This window comes from Vanellus vanellus (genome assembly GCF_965231255.1).
Source record: "Vanellus vanellus genome assembly, chromosome: 6".
NCBI lineage: Eukaryota > Metazoa > Chordata > Aves > Charadriiformes > Charadriidae > Vanellus > Vanellus vanellus.
The window spans coordinates 16,052,451-16,064,710 of NC_138911.1; the positions used below are offsets into that span (position 1 = coordinate 16,052,451).

Below are 12,260 nucleotides of genomic sequence, written 5' to 3' on the forward strand. Positions count from 1 at the left end.
CTTCCTGGTGCATCCTGCTAGTATATGCTTATTTTGGCTAATGGTGGATCTACTGGCTCTGTATGGAATGGGTTAGGCATTTAGTCGATGCTGAAACGTGCCAACGATGGAAGATTTTGCTTTTCTCAGGATATTTTTGAGCCATAGGAACCCTGCAGGAGTTTGAGCAAACAAGCACAGTAGGATGAAACTTTGCATGGGCGCCTATTTTGAGCTGAAAGCAATACTCAGACACACTGTAGAGAGGTCTCAGTCTGGCTGACTGCATGGGAAAAAAAAATCCTGTTGAAGAAGAATATGGCTGCCTCTGCATGTAGCTATTTCACCTTTTCCTCCTTCCTTTAAAACTAAGATGCCAAGCTTGATGTGAAAAGCACAGGGAAGAAGCTCAAGTACTGATTGTATTCTTTACATGCAGATCTTTGCAAAGAAAGTCCAGTCATTGCTAAATATATGCCAACAGAGGCAGTCAGAGTGACCTGACAAGGCGAGATGGAGATGAACATTGATGGCTAATAAACATCTGTGTGGAACTGTGCAGGCATAGAAGACCTTCTCATTTGGACAAAGTTAACTCGCTCCATGCAGGTTTTATGGATGATTCTTTGCGGTTTTGGAGTTGTACTAGAGATGCAGGCTTTTTCTACGGCCAAAATGTAACAAAACTGTAGAAGATCCTTTTTTTTTTTAATCTATTTTTTTGTTCCATAGCATGAATTGCATGAAGACAAAAATTTAAAAAACAAAAACCAAGAAACACTGCAAATGTATGATTAAGGAGAAAAAAAAAGCAAAGTTATATATTTTCTTTCAAAGCTCTTTACTTTTACATACATTGTTGTAGCCAAAATGTAAAACATTATAAAACTGTACATTTCTTTGCTATGGATCGCTTCTTTTTGTATACAAGATACAGAGTAATGGTTTTAAAAAGTGCAATCAGGCAGTCATCGGTCATATTGACCACGCCTTCACAGTTCATCACACCAACATGGAAATCAAGAACTTTTAATCCAACTAGAAGTGTATAAAAATAAGAAAAACTTTTTCCTGTCTGTTTTTGTTGGCATGCTTGTGACACATGGGACCTTCCTTCGGACCTGACAGTAACAGCTGGTCTAGATTTAATTTTCCAGCGCTGGTTATGTTGTATTTTATTGATGTATAGATCAAACGTAAAGACCCTTCATAAATTGTTCATATTAAGTAATCAGTATGAATTTTAAACAAAAGAGGTGTTATTTTAAAACTGGGACTTATAGTACAAAATCAGGAAAATACTCAAGTATAAATCGTCTCAAAGTTTAAGAAACAAGACAACAGCATTGTATGCAATTTAGTACTGAGTAAAATGCATGCACAATGTTATGCAAAACAATTCTAGCATGAAATAAATTTTGTATCATGGTTTCAGTGCCTGCTGTATAGTGTAAAGGGGAATCCTTTTCTGAAGCGATCAGGGGTTTCCAGAGACTTGCTTCTAAATTCTTGAATAAATACAGTGTTCTCAACAGAAATGTAGGCGAAAAGCTTGGTATTGCTTTGGTTCTACAATGCTAATTTTGGTTAGTAGATAATAAATGAAGCCTGCAAACACTTGATACAACTGATGTCTGAAGAATTCACATCATTAGTAATTTTAAGAGGGAAGAATAAAAAACCCTATAATTACCTAGATATCTTCCTTTTCCCTTCTCAACAATAATAAAAGTTTGTCTTTTTAGCTGACTAAATGAATTCAGTTTTTCTTACTTCTTTGGGCCTCATCCTTCACTCGTTCTTCACTGAGCAACAGCAGTCCACCTGATACGAAACTTGGAAAGAAATCCAGGTGTCCGAGTCGCACTTTATTTGCCACACAAAACATGCAGCAGTAAAACCGAGAAACACAATGGGATTAAATTTCATTTTAGATCCTACAAATGACAACTATGGACTATGTGTCAATGGCAAACTAGTTGCTTGAGCATTTTTGATAAAGTACTTCTATAAGGAAGGATACACCTTTATCCTCATGTAAGAAACTTCAAAATTGCTGGCAACCTTCTAGACAAGGTATGGCATCTGCGACTACCGATGAGAATGGAAAAGTAAAGGAATAGAATCCCCATGGTCTGGAGGAAGTACAGATTAACCCCCAAAAAACAGAAGAACCACTCGTGGCTCTGGTAAGTGCTAAATTATAAACAAAAATACCAACTGCAGCTGGACCTTGTCTTCACAGAACTCTACTCCAAAAGGAAAAATCAAGGAAGACCTCAAGCTGTGTTTTAGGACTAGAAAAAAGGCTGATAATCTGAATTTGTATGTAATTAGCAGTCCTTTGTAGTCCTTGATGTAGCATTATGTACTTGATTTCTACTTCAGTTGACTATCTTTTCTCCTGAGAACTGTTTTTCTCCATTGTTTCTATGCTGTTATTCTCAGCTGATAAATGGGCAATTTCTTACCTCCAGAGGTAAAATCCAAGTTAATCCAGGATCCAAAAGTTGCCTAATGAAAAACTTTTCCTCTTATAATGTATTAAGAATCCAGAAATAAATTTATCTGCCCCATTTTTTATTTAACACTAACTCAAGGGCCCAGCGTGAAGGCTGCTCAAATTCTCCACTACCACAAGGAATACTAACGATTCAGCCCAGTAAATCCCACATAGGTCTTCCCCTTTCACTGCACTTTGCATATATATTAGCCTTAGCTAACAGGTTGGGTACACATGCCCTAAGGCAATTGTCATTCTGTGCTACTTTTTACATCTACCAGTCCCATTTTCATTTAGGTACTCCTCTCATCTTATTCCGATTTGAGGGAACCATGTCTTTTGGGTGACTTTTATATACCCTTCAGAAACAGGACAGTGCTTCCCATCTATCGCCCTTCAGGAGATGCTCTAAAGATTGAGGTCTATCTGACCCCAGAGTTCCCCTTGCACAACAGTGGCAGCTCTAACAGCAGAGAGAAAGGAGACAACTGGAACATTTCAGGAGCTGTTGCACCAAATCCTGACACTGAATCCTAAGAGAAATTTACCACGTCATCCCACTTGCCTTACCGTTAGGACCTCTTGCTGGAGCATTATGATTAAAATATTAATTCCTTCAAGCCTGCCCATTCCCACTACAGAGGGTACACATTGTGATTAAAGCATTAAAACTACACACGTGGTTAGATTCTGACCTCAGGCTTGCAATAATGCCACCAACTACTTCTGACTTCACACCATCATAAGTAAGAGCAGAAGCACCTTCTGTAGTTCAGTTACACTCTGCCGGTTTCCTGCTGGAAATGAACATCCCGGTTTCTTCCTCTGCAAACTCAGCTTTCAGCAATGGAGCCCCAGATATAGGACCCGATGCTGGTCCTGCATCTGAACCCAATGGCAATTAGTGGCTTATTAATTGCTAATATTAAAAGCACAACTCAACCACACTTTCTACACACATATCTTTTCCTCTGACTGCATGAAGGTACTCGTTTTTTCTGGACCAACCTGATGTGTGAAACTCTCTCCACAACTACAATTTCAGACAGCAAGGATCTGAGAAGTGGTTTCTGTTCTCTCAGTCCAACAAAAAATCTAGCTAATACCACTGTGATAACAGTCAAGCGCAGCAGTCATTAATCTGGATAAAGTGATTTTTCACATAAATTGCCTTCTCTCTCCTCAAAGTTCCAGGGGCAAAAAGAAAATACATCACTGAAACAAATGGCTCCTAGGACAAATGAGCAGACTGAAATACAGAAGAGAGCAAGCAGGGCTAAGGCAAGGGCATTCAGAAAGGAATTGAGCACAGAGGCTGCTTATGAAAAAGACATCCTGAAGAAAAAACAAGTGCAGTTATTACCCTACCACTTCGCATATCCTTTTCATAGTTTTAAACCAAGTCAGCCTACTTGTCTGCTTTCCATATATACCCTCAAAGCAACTTTGTCTGAGCTCACGCAGAAACTAACTTCACTTAATGAAAACGTGCTTGAATTATGCAGGTTATTTTTAAGTCACTCACTTATTTGAGTTTGGGTGTAAAATACCTGCCTGTTCAGAAGTCCCAAAGTCTCTGCATTCATCTAGGACTAAGTGCAACATTTCTGTCTTAGGGGAATACAAATGCTTATTTACTGCAAGAACAATATTTGAATGACAATTGAACTTCAAGTTAGAAAATGCATCCAGAACTGCATCTCCTGACTTTCCTTATCTGACAAAGAAAATGCTTTAAAACTAAATGCATTCACCTGCCCCCATGGAAAGAAGTATTTTCTGGTTCAGGCTAACAAAGTGAGGTTTTCACCCTCAATGAATAATCACTTAAGCATTTAAAAAACTTTATACAAGTACATAGGCTCAAGCATCTGCAGGTACTAAATATTAAGAGTGCATGCTCCAAGGCTTCCATTGGTTTCTCTACTGCCCAAGGAGCACAGGTTAGAGATTCCTTAGTCAGCAAAAGGCAAAGTACCGCAGTTGTATGAGCTCAGATATCACTCTTAGCAGGCACAACACAGTCTATGCAGAGGCTGCTGACCACGAGTCACACCAGCACAAACAGGAGACGCTTGTCTTGAGCCGAAGCAAATAAGCTCAGTAGGAGCCCTGCTTTGCGGTGACGGTGTCAGTGCAAGTGAGTGACTGGAGAAGAGGCGGCAGTAGCACAAGAGGTGGGAAATGAGAAGGACACAGGATGGTTCTGGAAAATGGGTTATGCAAGTAGAAAGGAGGGGAGCATATGAGGAAACAGTAATCAGTGGTGGGGGGGAAAGAAGAGCAAGGAGAGAGGGAAGTAGTAACAGTGAGGCTTACCTGAAAAAACATCAAGGACCACTAGCCTAGAATGTAGAGCCTTGGCCTGGGACTCAGGAGACAGGAATTTTATTCTTGGCTCCGCAGTGGACATGCTGGGTTACCTTTGTTGGGCCATTTCAAACTTTTATGCCTCAGCTTCTGTTTCTGTAACATTATCCCCTTTTTAAAGTGTTCTGAGGTCAAAAGAGGAAAAGCAGTATTTAAGTAGGAATATTTATTATATATATATCTATATCTATATATATATCTACTCAGAATTAAGGCACCAGAGGAGAGAAGCATCTCTCCATTATTTAAAAGATGCCATGTTTCCTTGTCTGCAGAAGAGCACACTGCCCCTGTAGGAATCACTTTTCTTTTGTACTTTAAAGCAGAGGATTATTATGGAAAATTATTAAGCACCCACACAGTTAAAATGACAGAGCATCTTCATTACCGATTGGCAACTCCTCTGCTGCCCTAATTTAGGTACCACACATCTTCATGCATTCAAATCAGTAAAAACAAAACAAAAGCTAAACTTGTTTGACATGTGCAGCAAAAATCTAAAATCATGTCCCAATTCTCGGGCCCCACTTCTAAATACAAAAAAAAAAAAAGTAAAAATGCAGTCTTATAGAAAAGTGTTCACATATATTTAAAATATTATGATGACCTGGGAGTATTGGAATCACATTCATTTGAAATTCTGCAAATTTCCACTGAAAAAGTCTTGATCCCTAAACCCTGCAGAAAGAACTCCCCTCAAGATTGCTTTGTATCTGAATAACAAGGTGGTCCATAGGCAAAGCAGCCTGGAAATAGATGAGAAAGATGAAAATGAGTCGAGAGGCTAGCCAACACAGGAATTTGACTTAGACTCAACACCCTCCCAACCTACAAAGGCTTGTCTGAAAATTATTTGAAATCCAACAAGTCACAAAATAAAAATGCCTGAGGATGTTTTGCAAAATAAACATCACCTCTGAATTTTCTCATGCACACAGCCAGCTTTTATTCAGGCATAAGTACTTTATTGCTTTCGTTTCTAATCAAGCTGAAAAATGTGGTCTCCCAGTACTCTAAATTTATGCTTGCTCATTCTCCCACAAGGTAACACATGGTTCATCCAGGCCATGATGCAAATACGGAGACCATTTTCATTGCTGAGTATTTTCCGTCACATACTCTCTTTCCATGTTCTACAGAGGCATTAATGAGTAAAAACTGCCTCTGCGTTAAAAACAGGTGAATGCAGAGACAACTGACAGATGAATCTGAGCGAAATGCACAAACAGCTAAAGAATGTGCCTTACTTCAGTCCCTTCGACCTCTAAATAGGTTACAAAATAACAACAGCTTTACACATGCAGTTTCTCCAAATTAACTTCAAAGGCACATATGGTAAACACCTCCCTTTACAGTTATTTTTTGGGATATTCATCCAACAGAAGGCCATTTCCACACAACAGAAGCATTTTAATTCAAGGCTATTAAATCATTCTTTCTAACATGGAGCAAAACATTTAAGACCAGCATTTATCAGGAATTAAGAAAAAAGAAAAGAACAAAGCATGTACAACCTCCTTTTCCGCACATAAATCAACACTGCTATGTCAAAAGTCCAAACGTCCAATCAGTTTTGTCAACTAGAATTTTCAGCAAATTCAGTATAAGCTCCACTTTTCTACTGTGCACATTTTTAAGTGATATCAAAACCACACAAGATGATTCTCTACCACAGACTGCATCCATCCCAAGCGTTTGGGAAGGGAAGACTTATGTTTGGGAAGACTTATGTTTTCTGCTTCAGTATTTTCTTCTTCCCTTTTCAGAATATTCAGCTGCTCTGAACTATAAGCTGGTAGTAAATAACACAAGCATAACTCAAATACTGATGAAAAACTCTGGTGCCTCTTTTAAGAAAATACCTAGCTAAAAGAAAAAGCACAAGACTTGCCATATGCTGTAAAAACAGCAAAATTGATAAGAGAACACAGGGGACTTTTTGGTGAAAACATAACATTGCAATTTCAGTGACAAAGATCTGTCATCATCTTGATCTCTAATACAGGGGAAAAGGAAGTGGAAGTCCCAAAAATCACTTAAGTCTTGTTTAAACCAGATCCAGAGTTCATGGAATTGAATGGAAAAAATAGTAAGTATTTGATTAAGTGCTGGACTAGGTCACAGGCCTGATCCAAAGATTTCTGAGACTGGAAGGAAAGGACAGATGTTGCTGTTTCAACTGAAGAGAACTGGAAATTTCAAGATGTCCTATGAATGACAAAGAAAACCCACTGCAGGTCAATAATTCATATTATTATTAATAAACAGTGGGAGAGCGGGAACAACAACATCCAGGGAATAGAATAGCTTGTCCCTCATTCCACTGCCACCATGCTGCTATCCCTGTGTGATTTTTCAGTCTTCAAGACCCGTATCTTGAATCTGTCTTCCCCCTCTGCCCTCCTTTCCCCCTGTGTTTTAGCTGACTGTGCCAGGCTCTGCTGCCACTCATTTAAATGATTTTCCATGGTCACCTTTCTCCCATACATTCAAACTGATGCCCCTTGTCTGTCTTCCATCCTCATCTTTAAGTCTTATGACTCAAGAAGTGTCATATAAAGCAAAATTAAATCACTTTCTTCCCCTCCCCCTCAATTTCCCTGTGCTTAGCCATGCAACTGAGCAAAACCTCCTGTCACTCATGCAGAAATGACCTTTATGGCAGTTGCAGATGGCAAGAACTAGTTAGTCACCAACAGGACTGACAACATGCAGGTAGGGGAGGGAAAACAATGTCATGTAAGAACTGGCAATTGGGCAAATGGGAAGAAAGGCAGAACTGAATTTTTCTTTCAAATGAACACACTTCAAATACAGGGTCCGGCATTCTAAGCAGAAAAGCACCGAGTCACTCAGGAATGCTACACAAAGTCAAATAAAATCAGTGACTGCCAAGTGGTCTAAACAAATCCTCCAAGAGGCAGAAGCTTCTGATACAACACACACATCTTCCCACCAACATTCTTTAAAATGGAACAGGAGTGTCTTGCACAGGTGCACATAGAGGTTGCATAAGTAACAACTGGAGATCTCCTAGGATTTCAAACAACACAACAAAGTACACACAACAGCTTCCTCCTCCCTCTCCACCCAAGAGCCGGAAAGCTCTCTGAACTGAAGGTCAACAGTTCACAACTTGTTCTCCAGCAAAGCTGTGATATTAAATTCAACTTTTCCCCCTCAGGAATGTCAGCTCATTGGCAGCTTATTTTCAGAAAATGGGAGGGGAGAGCAGCTGCACAGACTCTTGCTTACCTGGTTCCAGTGCTTTTTATATATATATATTACAAACCTTTTCAGTTTATTTGCACCTGAATGTGAACACAGAATGCTTACCTAAAAGGCTTTCTTTGTTTAGCACTGAAGACTGGCATAAAGAAGCCTGTCTTTGCATGCACAGCAAAAGCATTGGCATAGTGCATTGGCTCTGCATTTTGCCTTGCAAACTGACCTTCTCCGTCAGGACATTAACGGGCATCAGTCACTAAGCTTTGGACACCAGCAAGGAAGGGGGTTTCTTCACTTGATTAGGAGCTTTTCACTGTATGCTCCCTTCCTTACAGTAGAATTGTACAGCTGCTTTTGTACAATGTTTTACTCTGCAAACAAAGCACACTGACATACAAAACAAGACATTCATTTCTGAATGAATGAGCAACAACTTGTTTTTGACATTCAACCATGTACCATCTACAATGAATTATCATTCAGTCTTCATACTACAGCAGCTTCTAGAAGTTCTGACCGAAGACAAAGCATTTAGTAAGTCAAGCTGTCAAGACAAGTCACTACTTCCCAACGTTTTCAATCTACAGGCAAGACAAAGGAAAGAAAATGTAGTTCTTGCCCTTTCAAAGATGAAGATCAGATGCAGATATGAAACACAAGATCAGGACCAGGAACAAACAAAAGTACTCCTTTCTTTCCTCCTTGTCAACCCAAATCATTCTTTGCATTTCCGAAAGTGTGTTCATGTTACAGATGTGAAAAAAGCAAACAACATTTCAAATAACCAAGTTGAGTTTATTTGTTACATAATTCGTTGGATTCCTCTGAAATGAACTGCTGCAACAGCAGCATACAGAGACAAAATATGCCCAGTACGGTAACCCCACACATAACTAGCTGTAATTAATCAAGGAACAGAATTATTTAGTGGGTATGATTACTGAAACAAGATAACATGTTTATTCGATACACAGATTTTGGAGGAAAACAAAGGTAGAAACCTCAGACAGAACTACCCCAAAACCACGAGAAACTGTTCAGTGCATATAATAGAGAAGCTCTGGTATCTAGAAAGAGGCATTGAGGAGAGTCAATAAATAGCAATTTAGGTAAGTATAAAGTGCAAGAGGTCACAGCCTGGAGCAGTATATTGCCACGAAGAGCCACAACCAACGCATGGATTAAAAAAAAACCACTTTACATCAGAAGTCTCAGTTCTGCACTTTTTGCAGAGGACCCATCTGATTGTTCTTACATATTCTTTCAGTCTCTGTAATGCAGTTGTTATAATCAGCTTCACAGTCAGTTCAAGTTTCACAACCATTGCAGAGAAAAAGAAAATGCCTTTGAAAATTAGGCCATGAACTGTAACTGCTGTAAAACCAAGGGAGAAAAAAGCCCTCACAGCCCACATTACCACCTTAACTCCTTGCCCCTCATGTGTCAGATGATACATCATTAGAAAGTCTTCCCCTCCTGTTTCCTAAGAGCCCTTCTCTGAGCATTTTGCAGCTCTGTAAGGCTTGTTCCCTTGCAAGCCTGCTTTAAAAATTAAACCACCGTTTAGCAAGAATAGGTCTCATTAAAAGGTGCTTTTACCACACAGTAGTATTCTCTATATTTAGAACCTGAAATACATCAAATCCCACAGCAAATGTAACTATCGTGGGTGGTAAACATCCAGTTTAATGGCATCCACTGTATTTGTGTGAATAAGTTTTATAAATAGCTTCCAAAATTCTACCTGATATAGGCAGCTAATAATATCTGAATTTATGCTTTTTCATTTCTCCTACCAAGTGTTAGGCCTACGTTCTCTGCCAAGCACTCACCTGGAACAAGTACTGTGGGCATGCTCCTAACAGTAACTCAGCTGGGCTGCAAAACAGATGTGAGAACTAACCTGAAATTATCAGAAGCATTCTGGTCTGCCTTTTAGGCTGGAGAACTTGTAAAACTTTCTGTTTAGATTTTGAGGTCTTCCTATTCAAAGGCAGCTGGAAATACAGGAGTGATGTCAGATCAGACTGTCCTCAACAGCTACAACTGACTTATGCCCTTTGACAAGAACTTTTCATTGTTTTAAAGAGCTCTTAGAATTTTTTCTTCCCTAAGCAGTAGCTCCACAGAAACTTCAGGTTTGGTTTGCAAGTTAATGATAATTCATGCAGATCTGCATTCCTGTAAATCTATAATAAACTGATGTCTGGCACAGAAGATAATTCCTCAGAAATATTGCTCCTTTCATAGTTTAATCATGATATAGCTAGTTCAGAAGGGCCTCGTTTTCCCCTTTTGCCAGCCTTCTAAATTATATCTCCTTTTTTTTTATCCTAATCTTCTGTTTAAAATGTGCGTATGCATCTACTTATGTTCACTGGCATTTCTCTGTGATGTAAACTGGATTTTCTGAGATGCTGGGAGCTCACAACTCCAGTAGAACTTGGCAGACCAGCAAATGTTCAGCATGATGTGAAGATACAATAATAAAAGACCAGAAGGGTCCCTATGTCTCCACCTTCTCAGATCATTTCCTCAGGCTGAATTTATACACCAACGACAGGCGATTAAGCAGTCAGTTTCTTCCTCAAAGATTTCTCAGAAAAACAAAAAGTCATTATTTCTTCAATGGTACTGCATCAAGGCAAAATGTTTGTCATTCTACCTGTGGGTAAGAAAGTCAATTCCTGTGAAAAGGACCCATGAAACAATTTTTAAAATATTCTAGTTTTCTCGTTCCTTTTTGTCTTAGAAAAAAAACTTCTGCACTTTTCAACTTTTGTGTTAATTTTGGGTGATCCTCTTGTAGCACTTCTGAGCTACACAGTCCAAAGACATCCATCCACATGCACGATGCTATGATTTCAGGTGTGCTGAGTCTAATGTGGAGTTTTACAAAGAGCCATGGAGTGTCCTGCCCCACATCCAATTAAGATCTGTTTTGCATATCCGAGAGCTTTGACTGGCTTCGGGACATGAACATTTGCTTCTGTGCCATCACCACACATCCCATGTTCGTTCCATCCCCAAGAGAAGCACTGGCCACCTAAAAGAGATGATACAAAATATAGAATAAAGACCACAGAAACACAACAACTTTGGTTAGTTTTAGGGAGCAGATTTGTTAAGTCATCTTCTAATTAAGTTCTAAGAAATTCAAGTGAGGAAGAATGTTCTGGTTCTCTTGAAAATGCAAATAAAACCAAATGAATTCTTCTCTATCTTGTTCCATATTGTTAACAACATAGGAAAGCAAAATAACAAAGATATTTGAAAATCACTTAGTAAATACATGGTTCAGTATTTATACAGAGCCCATAGAAATCTCCCTTCATTTTAAGGACCTTCCCTGAAATGATGTGGAATTCCTGTCTTTCAAGTTCCCCCTAGTAAGCAAAACTATCACAAACAAAGCCTAGCGACTTTAATCATTCACAGCATGATCTGTAGGACTGGGGAACACAGAGCAGCCAAATTACATTTCATTCCTACTTTCAAGTTCACATCTCACCTTTTTACTTTGAATACAAGTCTCTGACAGCTTGCCTTACTCTTAATCATCCTACCTCTTCTGCTAGCTTTGACATCATTTCACTGCTGTTATTATCCTTATTTTCCCTCATTATTATTTATTTTTGTAACATCTACTCTTTTATATCCCAAATCATGATCCCTGTATTATTATCACCCCATAGTACTCTTTCTTGAAACACAATATGTAAATCTTGCTCTATAAATGGCTGGCATAATAAAAAATACACCCAAAAAAACTCTTATTCTGAACTACAAGAGATATTTCTTCCCTATTTTCTTTTCTTTATTTGGCTGTCACAGACTGTGCCTGTGAATTTCTGTAATAAAAAAGAAAGCTATCCTGCAATATAATCATGTTTCTGACGCCATTGTTATTTTTGAAACGCAGCAGGTATTAACAGCATGAAGTACCATTCTCGAGTCCAAATAACAAGAAGAAAAGTGCCAAAATTCACAAAATCCAATCCCAACCATAATTCGAAAATAATTTTACATTTCAAAATTCAGAAACGGATTGTTGCAAAGCTAGCAGGACCATCTTTCCCTCCTGCAAATCCAGTAACATTTTATTATTGTCTGTTTTCTTTACTTATTAGTATATTAAAGTTCTCCTCTTCTGCAATTAAAAGTAAACATTACTAAAGTC

General features: G+C 38.8%; 2 protein-coding genes across 2 annotated transcripts in view; one reads left to right on the plus strand and one right to left on the minus strand.

Annotated features, from left to right (window-relative positions):
* Window positions 1–483, plus strand: part of KCNC1 (potassium voltage-gated channel subfamily C member 1) — a gene marked incomplete at both ends in the record, with an annotated part of 112,914 nt that extends 112,431 nt beyond the window's left edge. The window contains one exon of the mRNA XM_082485286.1: window positions 419–483. Within this exon, the coding sequence (XP_082341412.1) occupies window positions 419–483 (65 nt within the window). The remainder of the gene's footprint in view (window positions 1–418) is intronic.
* A 10,367-nt stretch (window positions 484–10,850) lies between these two features.
* Window positions 10,851–12,260, minus strand: part of SERGEF (secretion regulating guanine nucleotide exchange factor) — a gene marked incomplete at its 5' end in the record, with an annotated part of 160,560 nt that continues 159,150 nt past the window's right edge. Inside the window, one exon of the mRNA XM_082485287.1 lies at window positions 10,851–11,126. Within this exon, the coding sequence (XP_082341413.1) occupies window positions 10,960–11,126 (167 nt within the window). The 3' untranslated portion in view covers window positions 10,851–10,959. The remainder of the gene's footprint in view (window positions 11,127–12,260) is intronic.